The sequence below is a fragment of the Ambystoma mexicanum genome, chromosome 6q, assembly GCF_040938575.1.
Source record: "Ambystoma mexicanum isolate Mex_15411 chromosome 6q, UKY_AmexF1_1, whole genome shotgun sequence".
NCBI classification, from domain to species: Eukaryota; Metazoa; Chordata; class Amphibia; order Caudata; family Ambystomatidae; genus Ambystoma; species Ambystoma mexicanum.
In genome coordinates, this window is record NC_090937.1 from 1171933640 (window position 1) to 1171955559 (window position 21920).

The following is a 21920-nucleotide window of genomic DNA, read 5'->3' on the forward strand; positions in this document are numbered from 1 at the left end:
AGAAAACGCGGCTGAGACTATTTCCAGCGACCGGAGAACCTACTGTGTAACGGGAGCCTGCTGTTACCCTTCTGCCCAATTGACCCGAGGACAACGAAAACTACCACGACCCAGAGCCTGGTGAGACCCATTATACTCAAGAAGACCTGCATTTCGAGCCATCCCACGTACTGCTGTGACCTTGTGGGGCTGCAATACACTGGGACCTCGAGCCATTGTGCGGTGCAGTCTTCCAAATTCTGAATCTTGCTGAAACTTTGTGGGCCCTCTGATGTACCTCCAGAGACGTGAATCGAGTCTGAACGGTCCCCTCACCAGAGAATACGACCAGCAATATTCGGCCACCTCCTGGCTCCTGAGTAGGGTGCCAAAATCCACAGCCACATCCAGCCATGAGGAAACTCTTGCCTGGTGCCTTCTGCGTCGATCCCTGCTGAAAAAGCCCATCCAGGCTCCTGTCTTCTGTCTTCATGACAAGGAATGCAGCACCTGGATTTTTCTCTGTAGATCCTAAAGTCGTCCTGCTGCAAACTCTTCTTCTGTGCTGAGGTACTGTGTTGCCTTGGGTATTATTTACCTTGATTCTCTTGTGATTCCTGTGTAGCATTGGGTTGTTTTCTGTGATTGGGAGATCTCTCGTCCAGTTCACCCAGGCCCATTGCTGGAATCCTCCTAGGGTGTCTTCTCTAATCCATGGACCCTCAACTAACTACTTGTTTGAACAGTCTTCCTCTGGAACTCTGAAATTTTCCTGCAAATGAGCCCTATCGCAACCTGCCTGCAGCTGGCTCCTTGACCACTAGGGTCCCTCTTCTGTCTCTGAGAACTCGTGTACTATAATTAGTGATACTGAAAGTGTTTCAGAGCGTGACAAGTCAAGGGAGGGGGAACATGGGAGAACAAAACCACGATTTTGCTAGGCCCAGTGACATTGAGAATGCTCAAGTGCATGGGAGAGGGGAAGGGGGAAAGGTGCATGGAAGGGGGTAGAAGTGTAAAGTGCGGAGCAAAGGACAAACGGATAAATGATAAATAATAAAGGCAACAAACCGTGGTAGTGCAGCCAGCAAGTGGCAAGTGCTGGGTTTAAGGCAGCAGACATGGTGGTAGGTCTAAGAAGTGCAGGAAGAAAAGGGGGGACTGTATGGGTACAGATACAGATGCCAGTGCAAGGGGTGGCCCATAGGCAGTGCAGGAGCACAGTGCCAAGAGAGAACAGATCAGCAGGGGAGAGGGGGAGCGAAGGCGGAAGCAAAGAGGAAGGTCTTGAGGTGCTTCTGGGACCGGAGATGGTTCTCAAGTTTTAGAGTGGCAGGGAGGCTGTTCCAGTGGGAGGCCCCAGCCAAATACAGAGATCTACCCCCCGCTCGTTTCTTTGAAAAATGACTGACACTGAGGGAGCTCAAGAGGAGCAAGAGGAGAGGTATCTGCAGAGGGATAGCTGTAGGTATGTTGGACCCAGGCCCCAGAAAGCCTTGTGGACAATGCAGAGGGTATTGAATTTAATCCTTGCATCCACTGGCAGCCAATGGAGCGATTTCAGAGCTGGAGAGATACGATCCCAGGGCTTGAGGCCAAGGACAAGTCTTGCAGTCCCGTTCTGGATTAGTTGTAGAGGGCAGAGAGTAGAGGCAGGTAGATTTAGAAAGAGGGTGTTACAATAGTCCAACCGAGGGAGAACCAGAGCTTGGGAGACCATGAGTTTCTGGGGGAAGGAGAGAAAAGGCAGAGTACCTCTTAGGAGGTGCAGTAGGAATTTTTACTTTTTAGAGACCTCAAAGATGTGGGCGGAGAAGGAAAGTGTGGGGCAAAGATTACCCTGAGGTTCTTAGCCTCGCAGGTGGGGGTAGGAGGAGACCGGCCAGAGAGTGAGGGGGGAAAGGATGATGGTGTGCCAATGAGGAGTATCTCAGTCTTGCTGGCATTCATACAAAGCATTGGCAGCACACAATCGGAGATGAGGGAGAAGAGGTGGCCGGGGGCAGCCTGACTTAGTGTTGTCAGCGTAGCCCTGGAAATTTTGAGCAGAAAATGGCAATGCTGTGGGTGAGCGTTGCCAGGTATTGGTTGAAAAGCCAGGGCGAGAGAGAGGTTAGACCCTTGGGGAACACAACAGGTAGAGAGGAAGATCGATGATGGGAAGTACCCAAGTTGGACCTGGGAGGGTCGATCAGAGAGGGAGGTTAGCCAGGCCAGAGCCTGATCAGTGATATCCAGGTTATCATGGAGACTGTTGAGCAGGATGGTATGGTTGACCGTGTCGAAGGCAGAAGAGAGATCGAGGAGGATGAGGACAGAGAATGTTGGTCAAGGTTGGAGACAGGAAGGTCTGGATACATTAAGGGGTCTGCCTTGAAAATAAAACCAAGTGTTGAAAGGTTACTTACTTGTAAATGAATTAGTTGGTGTTAGGAAAGATTTCTCTTTACTGCACCTTTCCTACCATCTTTATGGAAGCCCCCCCCCCCCAACTTTGTGCTTTTATTTTTTAATCAGACCTGTACTTTTTACAGCGCAGTGAAGCCTTAAGCTTCATTGCTCTGGCTTTTACTCGTATGTTATGGGAAAAGGGCATGTGCTTCAGGCTGTCAGTCCTGGGAGACCTTGTTTCCCTTAGTTGTGTTACAGTGTTACTGCTTTTGGTTACTTTCGTATCACTTGTGGTAACATTTTATCATTGTACAATGCAGCGTCCACTGCAGTACAATGGGATACATTTTTGTTTTGCCCTAGACTAACACTGAGAGGATATTTGGTTACTCTAGGTGTGTTAAAAGATAAGCTGATGGCAGCTGTGACTTTTTCGCACTTTTGGGGAAAACGCGTTTTAGCCTTACCGCGTTTGGCTACTAACTATGTCTACTTGTCAAACAGGGCTCTTCCACGAGATTTTCCGCTTGTCCTTTGGCCATCTTGTCTTTTAGCCTTCTTCCTGGCCTGTGAGGCCAGGAAAATCTTTATGGACTTCCGGTGCCCAGGAAAGCAGAAACCTTTGGCGGGCGGAGGGCAGTTTTTTTTTTTTTTGCTGGCATGATGTGGACTGGGACTGTCTGGCCCCAATCCACAAACTGGTTTGTGTGCCTAGTGGTATGCATGAATGTTCCTGCCAGTGTTTTGTTTTTTTTTTCTTTTTGGCTAGTCCTGCTATTGGGAGTTTCAGCTATTATCTGTAGCTCTGACCGTGTATAGTTACACAATGTTATTACTTACCTTAGGTATGTTTTGCCATTCTGCATAGTGTGTATATATAGGATTTACTTACCTTGAATGAGCTGTGTGCCCTGTTAAATGGGAATTCTCAAAGTCTTACTTTCCTTAGAAACTGTCTCGCCATTCTAACAGAGTAGATAGGTTAACTTGCTGTCCTGTGAATTGGGTCCCCCTATTCTCACAATTAATGCTGTTGGTTTCACTTTATTATTCCTGTTAGGATAATTGTATGAGTGTCCCCAATTGGGTCTTGCTTCCCTGGACTTGCTGTTAACCTGTCCAGAATAAGTCTGCCTTAGGTTATACTGATCCTTAAATTGTTCATAATCCCTTTAAAACCTATACAGGTTTTACTTGCCTTTTGTTGGCTGTGTGCCATCCTTGAGGCATGGTATCACAAGTATGACACTGACACAAAAGGTACAATTTGTAAAACTTTTATTGAAGTTCAATGGGGATGGAGAAACCCCTACCCTACAGTTAAGATGGGAGTAGTCTCGACCATCAAATAAAAAATGAAACGGCCCTAGTTGTCTGTCAAATCAAGATGGCCTATACTAACAAAAACCTAATGCCTGCCCTATCTCTTGTACAAAAATGTGAAAAGGAGAATATGTATGCAAAAGAAAGTCAGTGTTCAAATATAAAGAATAAAAGTGGTTGAGTCAGCCTGCCTCCCCACGTTGGACAGCACGGAGTAAGGCGGTCCCTGTAGGCAAAATGAGACACTCTGGCTCAGATTCTTAACTGAAGGGCAGTTCAATATGTGGATAAGGACCTGCCTGGCCTTCCACGTTAAAGTATTTCTTAACAATTCTCAAACACAGTTCACGGTCCCCCTAAGTCGGGCACATCCAGGTGGAGCGTGGGTCCTTTTTCCTCTCACTCTCTACTTGTGGTGTTCCCCAGGGATCTAATCTATCCCCCTGGTTCTTCAATGTCTACATGGCCCCTTTAGCCCACAGGATCGCTTTGCCTTCACCTTCAACTTTCAGTGTTATGCGGATGACACACAGCACTTTCCGGCTACCCTCAGCCTCTTTCTCGCTCATCCCTGACTGTTCACAATTAAGTCTTAGTGTGATACTAATGATCTCTGCCTTAATGCCAGTAAGACAGAGATTGTCTTCATTGGGCCCCCTGCTCCCACTTTCCCACTTGCACTCTGGCCAAGCTCCCTTGGTCCTGAGCCCTCACCCACCAGTGTAGTAAAATATCTGGGAGTCATCTTCGACTCACACTCTACTCACATCTCGGACATCTCTAAAAGGTCCCACTACCAACTGCACCCCCTCAGATGTATTCTACCTTTTCTCACTTTCCCTCAGATGCTCATTGTGTCCAGAGCCCTGGTTCTCTCTAGACTTGACTATTACAACAGTCCTTCTCAATCTTCCTACTTCTACTCTCTGACCAACTTATCCAGAACAGAACTACAAGACTTATCGTTCGCCTTAAGCCCAGGGACCGCATCTTTCTGGTGCTGAAATCCCTCCACTGACTCCCAGTGGCTGCAGGGTTCAAGTTCAAGTCCCTCTGCATAGTCCACAAGGCCTTCTGGGGCAGGGAACGCGCACTACCTACAAAGCTCTCTGCTAAATACTCTCCTTCTACAGCCCTGTGCTCAGCCTCCTCCAACTCTGAGCCGTTTCTCCAAACAGGGATTTGAGGGTAGAGCTTTATCCTCTGCAGGTGCCTCCCTCTGTAACTGCCTCTCTCCACCTTGAACAGGATCTCATCAAGTAATGGAAACTCCTCAAGGCCTTTCTCTTTCTTGCTCCCTTGCTAACCTCCTCCTTTATCCTCTCAAACTCTACTCAAGTTTTGCTGACTGGTCGTCTGGTGCTCCTCCAGAGCCTCACAGGTCGCAGGCTCCCCCGCCAGTTCTACACTTGCCTCTCAGCCTCTGCACTCTGCCTTGCACTTCTGCACTCGGAATACGTTCCACGTGATGGACTGGGCACACTTGTCCCCCTCCCTCGCACTACTGTCTGCGCACTTGCATGACCTTGAATGCACTAGGCCTAGAACACTTGTGCATAGGTGCATTATTGATGTTAATATTAAAGGATATTTGTACCGTGCACTATCCCCACCGGAGTAGTCCCCTGGCACTCAGGCGGATCTGAAAAGGAAAGGGGGTGGGGGTTGAGTTAGTGGGAACGAGTGGGATAAGTGCAAGAGAGCAGTGATGTGCTGTTGGCAGCTTCAGTTCGGTTAACACCCTTCGCTGAGCTTGGGGGTGCTTTCTGGTATGTAGTCCCCGTGTGATGGTGTGTAAAGCGATGTGTGGTTTGTTTTGTTGTTGCAGTGTAGTGAAGTTTGTGCTGTTTGGTCTTTAGGGTTGTGGTTGTGTTTGGTTAGAGTTTGAGAGGTGTATGCAGAGGAGTGCAGAGAAGTGATGTGTGTTAAATTTCCACTTTCCTTCTAGATGTGGCACATGAATATCTCCGCATTTCTGTCTGGATCCTGCACTGGCTAATATTCACAATCCTGTCTATATATGACGCACACCATGTGGCACTGGCCCACCTTCAAAATCCTGTATAGATGCGAAGCATGCTAGCATTCACAATTCTATCTAAATGTGGCATTGGTAATATTCCCAATGCAGTCTAGATGTGGAAATGGCTGACAGTCGCAATCCTGTCTAGATGTGACGCAAGCTAATGTTCACAGTTCTATCTAAATGTGGTGCTTGCTATCATTCACAATTCTATGTAAGTGTGGCACTTGCCAACATTCACAATGCTATCTAGATGTGACGCATGCGAATGTTCACAATTTTATGTTGCCAGGCTTAGTATGTTAGTTTAATGTTCTGCATGTCCCCCTCCTTCTCTCCACACTCCTTGTCATGCACTTGTACTATCTGACAAGTCGCTAGGCCTATTATGGCACCTTATTGATTGAATGTTCTTTCCTTCTCTCCACCACCCTTTCTCTCCTTCCTTCTGGTCATGCACTTGCACTAGTAGACATGCCTCACGCCTAGTATGCTAGTTAATTTTGTTAGATCATTCGGAAACTTCAATGCCTAAGAATGACTACTGTATTCCCTTGTTCCCTTCCCACCTTGAAGCACTTCAAACACTTGAAAATCTGCCCTCAAACCCTCTGTGAGATTGCCTTACCTCCTGTGAGAGCAGTGCAGATCAGGGATATGATATGGCATTTATAACGCGCCTATACACAAGTGTTTCAAGGTGCGACGAGGCAGGGAGGGGGGGGACAAAGGGAAGACAGACCACCATCTTACTAGGCCAGGTGTCATTCAGATTGTGCAAATGCATGGGGAAAGGGGAAAGGGAGAGGGGAAAGTGCAGTACAGGGGTAGTAGAATAACAAGATAAATAATAAGGGCCAGCTGGTGGCAAATGCAAGGTAAGTGCAGACAAGTGCTGGGAGGGGGGCTGTAGGGATACAAGAGACAGTCCCGCAGTGCAGGGGTTGCCAAGGAGGCAGAGCAGGGGGCAAGTGGCTGGGCCAGGGACCGAGAACAGTGAGAATGGCCCAGTGCAGATTCAATGCAGATTCAATGCAGTTTCAATCAGGAATTTAGCAGGGGAGAGAAAGCGGAAGCAAAGAGGAAGGTTGGTTGGAAGGATGGACTGGGAACCAAAAGGGGCCCTGGAAATGTTTTTCAAAGTGGCCCCATGCTACACCAAGTGAGCAAGCCAGACCCCTCTAAAAGGAGAAGAATAGCCTTAAAAGAAAGGTCCTTGGTGCAGAGTTCCACCAGGAAATCTCCAGGGTTCCCTGTAGGCCAGTCCTGCACTGATAACCTAGCCTTGTTTCGCAAGACCATCTTATATTCTACCCGTAGGGTGACTGCATTCTCTATTTAACCCACCTTTTTATTAAAGTAGTCTCCCCTTTTTTACACCAGCCATGTCCCCGTCCCAGATATGGTATGTGTCGATCCTCCATGAACCTTTTGTTTGAGGGCCAGGCATTCCTAGGGCAATCACTATTAGGGAGTGGGCCCATATCCATACCATGCCCCTTTCCCAGGATGTATGCTCACCATAGGGATACATTTTGTTTCAGTTCGAGACATTGGCTGGTTTGCTCTAGAAGGAAAGAAAACACACTCCCCTTTCAGGTAGGTAGAGCGCCATGCATTAGCCAACACCAGTGAATGGACCCCCAATCTAATCTGGTGGGGTTTGAATATGATGTCTTTACCCTTCCAATCAACTCTTGTGAGGGGTACAAGACATTGCTAAAATCGCCGCTTACTATCATGCGCCCTTCTCAAGCACTCCTTTCTGCCATAAGGTCTTTCAAGACTGGAAGGTGTGCGTATGCATTGATCAATGAGATCTTTTCAACATGCAGTCGCCCCATGCACACAGGTGTCTACCTTTTTTAGAGCCCAACATTACACATGGGATAGTTTTTGATTAAAAAAAAGTTTACTGTTGGGGAACATCCCATACCGCAATTTGTACCTTCTTTAAAGGTGAGCTTCTTGAAGCAGCACAAATGGCACAAATCTAGTTTTTGCTCCTTACTAAGCTGAAACACTGCTCGGTTTAACTCTGTCAAAATGCCTGTTCACATTCCAGGACATTCACGTGAGGACTGCTTCTCCATCTCTTGCATTTCTTTAGCTTGGCTATTGTAATCCTTTGGGTGCATCATGTGCAGGCAGCCTTCTCTGTGCACTCTTTCTTCTGAGAAGTTTGCTAATCTCTTCCTGGCACCCTGCGTAATCAGCCAATCCTCCAAGAAGACTTCCATCAAGCCTCCCTCAGTCTGTTGTGATCCCGCTTTAGTTTCTACAATAGAAGCGGCTTCTATAGGCTCTTCCAGCCTCCTGGATGTTCACTGTAGTTCTGCTACATTTCCCTCTGGAACCTAAAGTGGGTATTTCCAGTCTTCTGCCATGGGCTTTTTAGGTCCCTCAAACTATGGCGTAGACCGCAGATAGTCTGCTTTACACCCTTCTTGCCCAAGGCAGAAAACTGGATATAAACATTCGAGGCCCAGTAGACCAAGTCACCCTCAATCTCCTGAAGCCCCTAAATCCCAGGTGGTGTCTGCCAAGTTATCATAGCTGTCAACAACCTTTCACAGGGCCATGTGGAGCCAAATAAACTAGGTCAATGATGTGCTGCTCGGAGTGACTCCTGCATTGTACCCTGCAGTGTTAGTGGGTACAGCCCCTGTTCGACTGAAACAGCAGGCTTCATCAGTACGAACAGTCCAGTCTGGTGGCTTAGTACAGATTATTTCTCTCAATCCTGCCCCCTCAAATCAGGGTAGGGTTTCATACTTTTACTAAGGCCCTCTTTGTTGCCACTTGGGCGAGTCCTCCTGCAACGTAAGAGTTCCTCCACAGCCACCATCTGGCCTTTGGGGCACCTCTGCCCTAATACCCTGGGGCCCTGTTAATGCTCTCCAAACAATTGCCAGTCGTCTTGCAGGGAAAGGACAGGGTTTCCCAGACACTGGACACTACCGGACTCAGAAACCAAAGATCTGTATATAAGGTTGGCTTCCTGCGCCATGGTGTGCTGCGCTTTCAGCTCTTGCCTTCCGCCTGGTCTATGGCTAGTACTTTAGTCCATGGGGCTTCTGGGCCAAGCAAAGCGACTCGGGTCTCCTACACTTCCCCTCTGCCCCTAGGGGCACCAAAACGGATCAGTTGGTAGGTGCTTTCTGGAGGCATTCTAATCTTAAGCCGATGTGCCCTGCCATCACTTCCTTGGGAGCCTTCATCTTGGGCAACACTCGCCCATTATTTCTCCTGGCCTCTGCTGAGTCAGTGCATCCTCGCCTCCCATGCACTCATTCCTCCTGAAGCTTACCACCTCGTGTGGTACCACCACCGCCAACAGTCCAGCCAGCGCAGAATCTGGAATTCTTTTCTATGAAGAACCGTTGCCTCTCGCAGAGCTCACAATGCTTGCATCTTCTCCGGGGGGCGTGGCTAACCGCCATGTAGGAAGGACGTGTTCGGCGCAGCTCCGCTTGATACGATTATGGATCCGCCGCCAACTACCGCTTAAACTTGACTGCAGCCACCTGAAAACAGAATATAGGTCGTGTGAAGGAGTGTTCCGCCTGTTGATGAAGTTTGGGAGCCTCACGACCCCCTGAGGGCCCGCACCATCGAAAAGAAACGGAACGTCGTACGAGGACAGAAAATGGTGACCATGATGATGCCCAGCCCGACGCTGTAGCGGAGCCCTGTGACCGACCGGGAGGAACCCGCATGAGGCCAGCCTTTATGGAACTCGATCTGAAGTGGCAGAGATTGCCTAAGCTGAGACTTGTGCTCCTGTGTCCCGAAGAAGAGCAGCGAGGAGACGGAGGGGGGAGCGCCTGATGCGGCCTTAACTACACCCTCACCGGGCCCTGCTGAGCGGCCCTCTGGCGTAGCCCGGCGGGCGGCCGACGCACAACCCCCCCCACGAAGTATCCCCAGCACGGCGCCATCGGACACAGACTGTGTAGTGCCTGCCGAGGCCTGACGGACCACGAAGATAGGACATGACCACTAAGGGCGCCCGAAGCAGACACCGCCAAACTACCATGGAGTCCTTCGCGGCCGCTGGAGCGATCGGACCCGCGGAGGCTTCTGCCCCTGTGGAGGTGCCGGGCGCCACGAGACCCGAGCCAGCCAACTCCCAACTGCTAGAGGCCATCAAGACACTCCAGAAAACCATGGAGGACAAGATTGATGCGGTTGCGATCGACCTGAATTTACTGAGGCAGGATGTGCGCTCCATCACCGGCAGAACAGACGCTCTCGAGATCCAAGTCCGAGACAATACCGATGCCAAAACTCAACTTTTAAAGGATGTAGACATTTTGGCGCAGAAAGTGAAGAACCTAGAGGACAGGGCTGAGGAGGCCGAAGGAAGGGCCCGCAGGAACAATATCAGAATTATCGGCCTGCCCGAGGGCATCGAGGGCAACGACCCTACTAACTACGTCGAGAACCTGCTCATACAGGAAATTGGGGCCGGGAAACTGTCGCAGGGCTTCACTATTGAAAGAGCCCATCGCTCCTTAGCCAGGAGGCACCCACCGGGGACCCCACCAAGACCTGTAATAGCCAAAGTCCTCAACTATAGGGACAGGGAATCCATTTTGGCCTTCACCAGGATGGGCGGATCCATACAGAGGGACGCCGCAAAGATAGCAATCTACCCTGACTACACCCTGCAGGTCCAAAGGAGCAGGGCCCAGTTCCACCACACCAAGGCGAGACTCAAGGAAGCAGGCCTGCGCTATCTACTCCTCTACCCGGCTAGACTCAAGGTCCTGCGCAACCACAAGGCCCACTTATTTGATAACCCAGCAGAGGCCTGCGAATGGATGGACAGAGAACAGATCCCGGACATCGAACGGAAGCAGCGCGGGCCCTAGCCGCCCGCAACAAAGGAACTTCTCCGCTCATTGACTGCAGTCGCCGATCGTACATTCATATGACAATAGATGTGGCGACACTGATGGAACCGGAGCCGCGCCGGTCGTGGCGCACCTCCTGACAACACCTTCGGAGGCAGCCCCTTTCCTATCCCCAGGATACTTTGGGTGAGTTCACCCGCCCGTAGGGCTCCGGAAGACCCTGGTCTGATGGGGCAGAAACGGGGATGTCAGCGCAAGGGCAACCTCGCTAGACGTGTTATGTTTGAAGTTGTGTTTTTTGTTAAGTTAGACGTTGTTGTTTGTGGGGGTTTGAACCCCAAGTTGGGATCGCAGTTTGAATTGGACACAAACCGGACCGGGACCAAGCGCAGCGGAATTGCAACCAGGACGACCAAGTTCGTCATACCCCTCAACCTCACGTTTCCCACAGCCGCACGACCACACACAGACCATGGCTGAGAGGATCAGAGTCATGGCCTGGAACGTCAGGGGGCTAAACAGCTATATCAAACAGCGCCGCATCCACGCCTACATGAAACGCCACAGGGTCGGAATCGCCCTCCTCCAGGAGACCCACTTATGTGGCCCTAAGCTTGCAGCGTTGGCCAAGGTCTGGCGGGGCACCCTAGTGGGCTCCCCCTACTCCACCTACGCCAGAGGCGTCTTGATATGGATCGCCCCCTCTGTCCCAGTCAAGCTGACCCACACCAAAACGGACAATGAAGGTAGGATGGCCCTGGTTCAGGGCAACATAGAGGGGCGGGATGTCCGCCTGATTTGCACCTATGCCCCGAATCATGATGCCACTGTTTTCTTTCGCTCGCTGTACGCTCGGCTGACCCCGAGTAATGAATGCATAACGATATGGGGAGGTGACAACAACTGTACCCTGAATCCTCGCATAGACAGGTCGGATGGTAAACATGGGGACCCCTCCCCACCCGCCAAGATATTGAACGCCCTCACGCAGCAATATGCCCTGAAAGACCTGTGGAGAGTGCAAAACCCCGAAACCAGAGGCTACTCCTTTTACTCCCCCCCCACATAAGGTCCATACCAGGATAGACTGCCTGTTCATTAGCGAAGAGCACGTGGCGGGATTTGAGGACACGCAGTACCTAGCCAGGGTACTTTCAGACCACTCCCCTTTGATGACCTCGTGGGTGACACGACGCCCAGGCCCCCCATCCCCACGTGGAAATTGAGGAGCGAAGCGCTGTTAGACAAAGCCTTCAGCGAACAAATCAGGGAGGGTTCCACACATTACTGGCAGACCAACATTGATAGCGTCAGATACTTAGGCACAGCCTGGGAAGCCTACAAGGTGGTAACTAGGGGGGAAATGATAGCCGCGGCTGGAGGGGCCCTAAAATCCGTCACGTCCCTGCTAGCGCACGCTGAGACTGAACTCCAAGATCTCGAAGCCACCCCGTCCCCTGATCCCGCCCACCTGCAAAAGATGATTGATCTTAAACAAACATGCCTAACACACTGGGAGACGCTGGGGAAGTTGAGCTATACAAAATTCACGGAGAGGAATCATGCCCTGGGCGATAAACCCGGGAAGCTTCTTGCATGGCTTTATAAACGAGAAATCCCCAAATACCCCATTTGCTCCATTCGTAATACAGACGGCCTGACCCTCCACACGCAAGTGGGTATCAACGCAGTGTTCAAACAATATTACCAAACCCTTTACTCCGATCCAGCCCCGCCCCCTGACCACGCGATCGAAGACGCCCTAGACGCCATCTGGCTCCCACGCCTGGAGGACCACTTGGCAGATCCCCCTCGGAGCCCCCGTCACCCCCGACGAGGTCACAGCCACCATTAGGTCATTGCCCTCGGGTAAAACGCCGGGACCGGACGGTCTCCCGAGCGAATTTTATAAGGCCTATGAGGACATACTGGCCCCCCTGTTGTCCAAAGTATATAACGAGGCGTATGACATAGGCCACCTCCCCGACACCATGACTGAAGCCACCATCATCCCCTTACTTAAGCCCGACAAGGACAGCTCTGACTGCGGCTCATACCGCCCACTATCCATGTTGAATGTAGACAACAAAATCCTCACCGCATTACTGGCCAGAAGGCTTCGTGCAGCCGTCCCGTACCTCATACACCAGGATCAGACGGGCTACATGCAGGGTCGCACTATGTCCGAGAACCTGCGAAGGCTGCACCACGTGATACACAGCACAAACGACATGCCCGGTAAATATGCAGTTGTGTCCCTCGATGCCTCTAAGGCCTTTGATTCGGTCCGATGGACATGGCTTTATGCCACCTTAGCAAAGATGGGGATCGGAACGGCTTTCTTGAACTGGGTCAAACTCATTTACACCAACCCCACCGCCAGAGTGCGTACCAACAACACCTTTTCTGAAAAATGGAGCCTGGCCAGGGGCACTCGGCAAGGGTGCCCCCTATCCCCTCTACTTTACATCTTAGCGATTGAACCAGTGGCAGCATACCTTAGGCAGGAATACGGTGACGGGGGAATAACGATAAATGGTGTGAACCACCTTGTCTCCATGTATGCGGATGACATGCTCCTCTACCTGAGGGATCCCGAACACCTTCTCCCCTACATCCTGGAAACCCTAGCCGGGTTCCACAGATGCACAGGGGTCCAGATTAACCACAGCAAGTCTTGCTTATTCCCCCTGGCTGCACTTAGTAGAACCAAGGAAGAACACCTCCCCCCTCTGGCCCTTAAATGGGAACCCACTACGTTCAAATATCTGGGCGTCGTGATCCACCGCAACCCTGAGACCGAACATGTTCTGAACACGGGCAGGGCTAAGGAGGGACTGGCTAAATCAATCGACCTATGGTGCAAATTGCCCCTTTCGATGGCTGGTAGGGCGGGACTCCTTAAAATGGTAGCACTCCCCCGTCTCCTACATTTCTTCACCAACGTCCCCTACAACATCCCCCAGCGTTTTTTCAAAGACCTGGCCATGCTATGTAGGAAACTCTTATGGCGGGAGGGGAGGCACAGAGTTGCCTTAGACATTACTCAAAGACCGTACGAGAGGGGAGGCCTGAACACCCCTAACTTTGAGCTCTACTACATAGTGGCCCAGCTTAAGCATGTGATCCAGTGGATGGCTGATGATGCCATGACGGATACACGCCTATTGCAGCCCCCAGACGCACCATGGCTGCTCAGGGACCTCCTCTGGATCGGACCAATGCCCAAAACGCTGGACGCGCACCTCATCCGCCTAGGCACTCAAATTTGGAGTCGGGCCTGCAAGTTGGTCAAGCTGTCCGACCCCTACTCCCCACAGATCCCTATAGCCGCCATCATGTCCACTAGGCCGGAAGACCGGAAGGCGATCCGGAACATATGGGAACCCTCCGGCGTCGCCACTCTGGGCGATCTGGTGGACGACCAGGGCATCCACACATTTCCCGAGCTGCACGAATTGACTGGGGTCCCACTGGGTCAGTTCCTTCTATACTGGGCGGTGCTGGACAGACTTAGGAGGCGATGGCCGGATGCAGAATCCCAATGCGCCGGACACGAGGCCATAGAGAACCTGATGGGTGTGGCAGAAGGGGGACACGAAACCTCTAGGCTTTATGAGATCCTAATTGACAACACCACACATAGCGAACTCACATGCAAGAGCAAATGGGAGGCCGAGCTGAACACACTATTCGGCGACACGGAGTGGGATACAATAACACACTATCACAAAAAGGTTTCTAGGAATGCCCGATTCCAGCTTATCCAATTTTACATCATCCATAGGGCCTACCTTACCCCAGCTGTCATCTCGAGATTCAATGGCGCTGGTGTGGTGCGGTGCCCCAAGTGCCAAGAACCCGCGGCCTCCCTGACCCACATGTTTTGGGCCTGCCCGAACATACGAACCTTCTGGTCGCAAATTCAGACCAAGATAGCAGAGGAGGACATAACGCTAGACGTGCAATCCCCCAAGGCATGTCTATTGGGCTTGTACCCACGAGGGAAAAAAAACAAACCTCTCAACAGGCTCAAAGACTTGATGTACATCCTCGCAAAAAGGCGCATCGCAATGGCCTGGAAGTGTCCCAGGGCCCCTAAACTTGTAACATGGTGGGAGGACCTTCGCAGATGGACTGTGGCTGAAACCGGGGCCTGGGAGCTGGCGCAAAGACAGCAAAAAATAAATGACTCGGAGGACCTCCTGCAGTGGATTGCCCTCACGACGGCCCTGTTCAGTCCTAAGGAAGCCAGCACCTCAGGCGAGGACCCGGTCAGCCCGGGCTCACCCTAATGCCAGCAGCAGACTGCGCAACCCCGGTCCGGGTTTACTTGGGGAGGGAGGGAATGGGGAATTATTGTGGATATTTAATTGATTGTCGTGTTGATGATACTGGTTGTATGTTTCTTGGAAAAAACAATAAAAATATATTTAAAAAAAAAAAAAAAAAAAATGCTTGCATCTTCTCCATGCCGATACATTTGATTTTGAGTATTTCTTACGCGCACCAAGCAGAATAAACTGCATTTGGGTGCAGATGTTAACTATAGTTTGTACCTTGATCAACATGTAGCGACTGTGATATAGATCACCAAGGTTCACTTAAATAGGAAAGTTTTTAGTGCTTTTGTAAAGCTTTTCAATGATGGACAAGAGCGGATAGTCACTGGTAGTTGGTTCCATACCGTTGGGCCAAAGACCGAGAAACTCCTTTGAGATCAGTTAAGTCCGGGGTATAGTCAACATTTTTTTTTATCTCCTGATCGGAGATCTCTTATTGGTTGGAGATGATGGATCCTGGCACTCAAATATTTTGGTGCATGATCATAGAAGCACTTATGCATGAAGCAGGCCATCTTAAATTTCACCCGATCCTCCACCATCAACCAGTGGAGAGATCTACACGAGGCTGACACATGGTCTCTTTTTCTTAGATGGACAATTAACCTAACTGCCGCATTCTGGGCCCTTTGCAGTCTCATCTGTTTGGCTGTGATCCCTGCCATTAAACTGTTACAGTAATCGAGATGAGAGTTGGTAAGCGCCCCTATGACCACAGGATGGTCTTCTGCTGCCACAAAGGGGAGCACATTCCTAGGGAGTGATATACGGCCTTCACTTTGGCCCCTACATGTGCTTCACTCCCTAGGTTGTCCTGCCATGTGCATCCGAGGTTCTTTATTTTCCTTGAAAATTGAATCTCTTCCCCTACAATCCGTGGGATTATACTTTGTTTTTCGGCCCTCAACAAAATAGAATTACCTCAGTTTTAGCTGCATTCAGCTGTGGCTGATTGCACGCCATCCATATTCTAATTTCCTGCATACACTGGTTGATCTTTTCAAAAGCCTCCTCTATATTCTGTTTCCACATAGATGTGGGTGTCATCAGCGTTAGAGTGAAATCTTAATCCATACCCCCTCAAAATGTTGAATAATGGTCGATGTATAGATTAAAGATGACAATGCCTATCCCTGTGGAACTCCACATCTTAGCCATAATAGTTCCGATAGAAACCCTCCCAGTGTTACCCGCTGTGTCCTGTCCTTCAAGAAGGAACTAAACCAATCTGCCACTGCTTTCGAGGCTCTCCCGACTGTCTCAATACGTTGGAGAATGATTTTATGGTTGATCGTATCAAAGGCCGCAGAGAGGTCCAACATCAGCAATATACACCTCAAAGTTCATGGAATCTGAACACACCTGCTAATAGTTTGACTTTAAAAGGCAGAGGCCATTATAAGCTTGTGGAGCAACACCATTGACCTAGCAAATAACTGGCAACACAAGATCTTGTGTGAACGGATTCAGACTCTTAGCAAGAAGCTTACCGGATATTTTGGCACCTATAGTTATTAAAGATGTTGGGTGATAGAGCACATTCTTGTTTCCTTTTTAATAAAAAAACAAATTACTTTTATTATAGAACGGTGTACTAGCAGCAAGCTCCCAAGTTCTTTTAACGAATGATGTAAATACTGCACCAAGACTTTCATGCCAAAAGTGGCACAAGGCTGTTGTACTCGATCATTATAACGTTTGTGCTAAAAAAAAGTTTCACGTGTGCTTAACCTTTAATTGGGAAATACACCGGAAGTCCTCTCATGAATCCCAAAAAATATAGCTACATTAATACTTACTAAGAATTCCTTTATTGTAAAACAATCCACCTTTTAATGACTGGCACTTTACAGTCACCAGAGGGCCCAATGTTGTACATACGAGTAGCGCAACAAAATGCTTGCATGTGGTTTGAATCCAACTGAATTGAAGGGAAGACACCTGTTGGCTACTCCGACTTGAACGGGTTCCCCTCTGCATGTGAAAGCGACTGTCACTAGACCCTCGAATGACAAGTTTTCAGGATAACTGTTAATAATTCCAATTTAAATATATTTACCTATATTTTGTGTGGATCCTTTGAAACCATAGAGTGGAGTTGGCTCTTGTGAACTGGGCTTGAAGACCTGTGGGCCATCCTTCAAAAACGAGAGGAAAACATGTAGCAAGGTCATTCATGTAGATTTGATCGTTGCTGTTGAAATAGGGAAATTGTATTTTTAAATATGCTGTGTGGATTGTTAGAAAGTTGGAAACCATTGTTGACCTGCTGCCTGCTTTGATTCCTTTACAGGTGGAAACTATTGGCAAAAAAGTTATGACCAAGAGGATCCCTTTCACCCCTTCTGCTGAAATTCCTAAATTCAGTCTGCAGGATCCTCCCCCCAAGAAACCAAGAGTATAGGATGGGGCCGAAGACTAGCAAAGGACACTTGCGCAGTGTTATCTGCATCCTACCAAAGGGCTTCATGATGCAGCACTCTCGTGTGCCTGTGTAGCCCGCTCTGTATGTAAAAAGCATACAGGAAAAAGGGGCTCATGAAATTGATGATCTACAAGAAAATACTGTATTATGACTAATGGACTGGTACTTAATACCTATGCAAACCAAGTAATCACATCATTTTGTAGTATGGAGAATAGGTATTATGAAGATTGATCATGTTTTTAATGAAGAAACCAATTTAGGCCATTGATATTTTTATTCAATGAAGTCAAAATGAAAGTGTTTGCCTTTCAACAATATTTTTAATAGTTGCTTTTTTTAAACTATGTAATTTGTAATTTGAAACAAATGTATCTTTTTATATATGAAGTCAATGCTAAAAAGGATATCAATTTTCTTGCTGTTGTCTGTGTAATATAATATGGAAAATAAACCTGGTTAGCAATTTAACCCACTAGTTTAGACCCACTTATTGACTTTGGCTAGCGTGAAAGGTGTCCAACTCAGCACTAGACGTAGGAATTCCATGGAGTGGGGGCAGGTTGGGGTCCCCACTCTTAATGCTTGTTTGTTAATAAGGGTTCTGTTGGGTAAGGGATATATATCTCCATCACCTCAAACGTTGGTTATTCTATTCACATGAACGCCAGTCTTATTGTAACTATACTGATAGGCATTACGTTTTTCACTATTTGCTTGTTTCTTTAGGGAGGAGTGAATGTAGTCACAGCGTTTTGTGGAGGCGAAGAACCGTTTTTAAAAAGGATTGCGAGTGATCACCCACAGCCCCTCATTTGTGCACGCATGTTCACCACCGTTTTCTCAGGTTTACCTCCTTTTGGCTGGCTATTCCTTCTGTTCTTAAACATGCTCTGGTGAACCCTGTGCTGAAAAAAACCTTCTGAGGATCCTCATCCTCCTTCTAACCTTCGCCCTATTTCTCTTCTCCCTTTTATCATGAAACTTCTTGAATCCCTGGTCACTCCTCTACTTGGCTCATTCCTTCAGAACTCGCATTTCTCTGACCAGTTTCAGTCCGTTTTTTGGCCTGGCTGGGGTACCAAAGCAGTTTTGGTTTCTGCTCAGGATGACCCGTTGTAGCTCGCGGATCAACATGGTGTCCGAGCGCTGATTCTTTTAGATCGGTCTGTTGCTGTCGACTCATCAATCATTCCATTCTGCTTGGTAGGTTATCCTCATCTGGTATCTCTGTCATGGTCCTGGCCTGGCTTCACCTTTTTCTCTGATTCGCTCCCAATCTCTTCCTCCTTATGGCTTCTCCTGTCTCTATTCCTTGTGGGGTCCCACAGGGTTCTGCTCAGTCGAACCCCGTTTAATGTTTACATCCAACCTCTGGCTGCACCTATTCATTCTTTTGGCTTTCAGAGTTATTCATAGGCTGGCGATACTCGAATCCTCATGAGTCTTGACCTTGCCCACCAGGATACAGCAGAGCACAGCCGCACTTGCTTACAAGCTGCTAACACCTGGATGACCGATAACTGGTTATGCCTTAATGGCGACAAAACAGAGATGCTAGTGGTTGGTACCTGCTCTGTTGGTGAACCTTGGACACCGGCCTTCTGGCCTTCCTTTCTTGGGGGTAATGGAAAAAAAGGCCCTCTTTTTTCAATCACAGGTAGTACATGGGCACATTTTATAGTGGTGCCAATATAAAATGTGCCTATGCACTACCTGTGTTTGCATGAAGAATTTGAGCTGCTTTTTTGATTTATGACCAGTTTTTTTCTCTAATACATTTTTTAAAGATATCCTGACCCATTGTACATGCTGAGTAATGAACTGCCGGATTGTGACCGCGACACTTGGTTGACCTCCGCTTGCGTGTAAAGGCGGGGTATCTTGTGTAGACTTCTCCCGTTTGTACCGCTTCCTCTCTTGGATCCGTGCCCAAGCCTGCCGTGATGGTTTAAAAATCTTGGCTTAAACCTCTCTTCATCTGTTGAAGCTCATGTGAACACGTTTTGCCAGGCTGTGAATTTTAAGCTGAAGCTTCTGTGCAACATTCTTCCTTTTTGCCCACTCACTGTGATGTCTTCCTTTCTTTTTGGGACTTTTGATTACTGCAATTCTCTTTATCAGGCTCAACCTCTCTATCTTCTACACTGTCCCAAGATATTCAAAACTCTACTCCTTTACATTCTCACGTTACCCCGGTTCTTCGCTGTCTTCACTGGTTTCCTGTGTCCAAGCGCATTGATTCTAAAGCACTTTGTACTGTGCATCATGCTTTTTAGGGCACCGACCCTGAATATTTGCAGGATAAATTTCGGCCCTATGTGCCTTTTTGTGCACTTCGTTCTGTGGATGTACTTCTCATTCTGGTGCCATGTTTTAAGCTTGTCACCAGGGGAGCGGGGGAGGGAGTCAGGCTTTTTCCATAGCTGCTGCTGTGCTGTGCTATTGGATAAGCTTCTTTAGGCTCTTTGGACAGTTGTCTTTTCGTCAGCTGCTAAACTTTTCAGTTTGAGGTTTCTGTATTTGTTTGTTCTTTGACCCTGTTCTTCAGTTCCCCGTGTCATGATGCCCTTGCTGGTGATAGCTGTGCTTAATACATTCGGTTAACATAAAACAACTCAATCCTGGGGAGAATCCGCGGTATATGGTCTCTCCCTGCTCCCATCTAATTATGGAAAAATTGAGGAATAAAAGTAGCAAAATGTATGGCTGTTATTTTGTGTTTGGAATGAAAATGCGCACCTTCTTGAGGTGAAGTGAGGTGACTACATGCCCAGCTTGGCAAATAAAAAGGTACCAGTATCTCACTATATGCTGGACATCCTCTGAGGCTAGGAGGCTGACTAAGCTCTTCCTTTGTTTGTGCAGCCTCTTGCCCTTGCTTAAGAGACTAGTGGAGCAACTACAAGGGAGAGACACTGGTGACTAGGGCTGTGTAGAATTGCTATTTGCACATTTACAACTGAACCTTGAGGCAGACGGGGCTGAACATACACCCTTTCTTGCATTGAGCATGCAAACATTCTACAATGTTTAACTATCGCCCTTTAACCCTCTCCTCAGAACACTTTGGAAACGGGGCCAGACGCTGCGTATTACCACTCAATTACTATTGAAAGCCATAGGTTTCATGGGCAGTTCCAAAGGGTAACTCTGCGATACATACTAAGCTGCGTGGAAAGCTCAAGGTTAGCACGCTCACCATCGAAGAGGGTGTTTTTCGGTGCAACTAGGGTTCGATACTACAGTCTGGCCGACTTTGCCCTTCATCCTTCCACAACCGATCAATTGAGTACCACGAGTAATAGTAGTGAGACTGATTATTACAGCACTTAAAAGCTGGAGAACTCTTGTATGAAGCGCTGTATACATCATTATTTCCCTATGTTAACATGTTCATCTGTGCCTGAATAGATTTGTGGATCCTTTTTATCTTTGTAAGGAGATGATCTTCCATCAGTGTTCACTGCTTTGAAACAAATCTGGCAGCGAATTTGAGGTCCATGCTTTCAAACAAAATATGCTTCTCTTCAGTCCAGCTAAAACATTTCTCTTTGCATGTTCATCTTTTAGGAGTGAGCTGGGTTTTCATCTGCTGAAGGGGTGTCTACTTTTATATTTACATGGGGTTGGTAAGAGGTGCGTGCTTCACAGTACAATTTGGAATGCTAAGTTGCATCAGCACCGTCTAGGCCTCCTTCTTCTTTTGACTGAGACTTTTAGTTTTGGTAGAAAGCAAAGTGATGGATGGATGGAGGGTTGTAGATTAATCATTATCGCAGGCATTGATGTTACATTTCCATAAATGTTAGCCCCTCCATACCATTACGAGCTCGCCCACCTAATCAACCTTGTGACTTATCCACCATAGACTGACTGCTTTCAACATGTAAATATCTGTATATTTTTGCGAAAACCTTTTGTATCCCTATTGCATTGTTTGTAACTTCCTCCATTTTCCAAACTGCAATCTTCCTATAATGCCTGTACATTATATTGCTTCCCTACTGTAACTTGTATTTATACTATGTATTTAACTAACTCCAAGTTAAGCACCTAGCTACCTCACAGTTCAGCGCGCTATATAAGAAAATCAAACAAGAAGAGCATCAGCTATTTGCAAACCAATTAGTGGTGGTCCTCCCTTCAAATGGGGGCGGGGGAAGGGACTCATCCAGTCAGTATTTCTGGGCTACGTCCCCTCCACATGTGAACATTTGCGTTTTTGTTTGGACCTAATAAGTGAGGTGCAGTTTAATTTGCCACACATAGGGTTTGAATCCGTCATAACAACTGGCCTTGCTCTAGGAAGCCTTTTATACCATTGCATGCAAATGAATCTTGGTCCTGCAACCAATGTCAGTAGTCTAGTATGAACTAGACCACAATGCAGAAAAATACCTGCAGTTGCTTGTGCTCACCTGTAGAGATGTCACCTAGCAGTTGTGGCAGGACCAAGACGGATGTGCATATAGCTGGTGTCCTTCTGTAATCCCAAATAATCAACATGATGTGGTGGAAGGCTGTCCAGAGCAATCCTTGAGGTTGAATAATTCAGTCTTGTGATCGTCCTTTCT

The 21920-nt window shown here is 48.3% G+C and overlaps 1 protein-coding gene across 2 annotated transcripts in view; it reads left to right on the forward strand.

The window, feature by feature from the left end:
• The window catches only part of UGDH (UDP-glucose 6-dehydrogenase), a 138976-nt gene extending 121162 nt beyond the window's left edge, over positions 1-17814 (forward strand). Inside the window, exon 12 of one of the 2 annotated variants that reach the window (XM_069631779.1) lies at positions 17212-17814. In XM_069631779.1, the coding sequence (XP_069487880.1) occupies positions 17212-17322 (111 nt within the window). In that variant the 3' untranslated portion in view covers positions 17323-17814. The remainder of the gene's footprint in view (positions 1-17211) is intronic. The other variant, XM_069631780.1, reaches the window with a different exon arrangement.
• The last annotated feature ends 4106 nt before the right edge of the window (positions 17815-21920 follow it).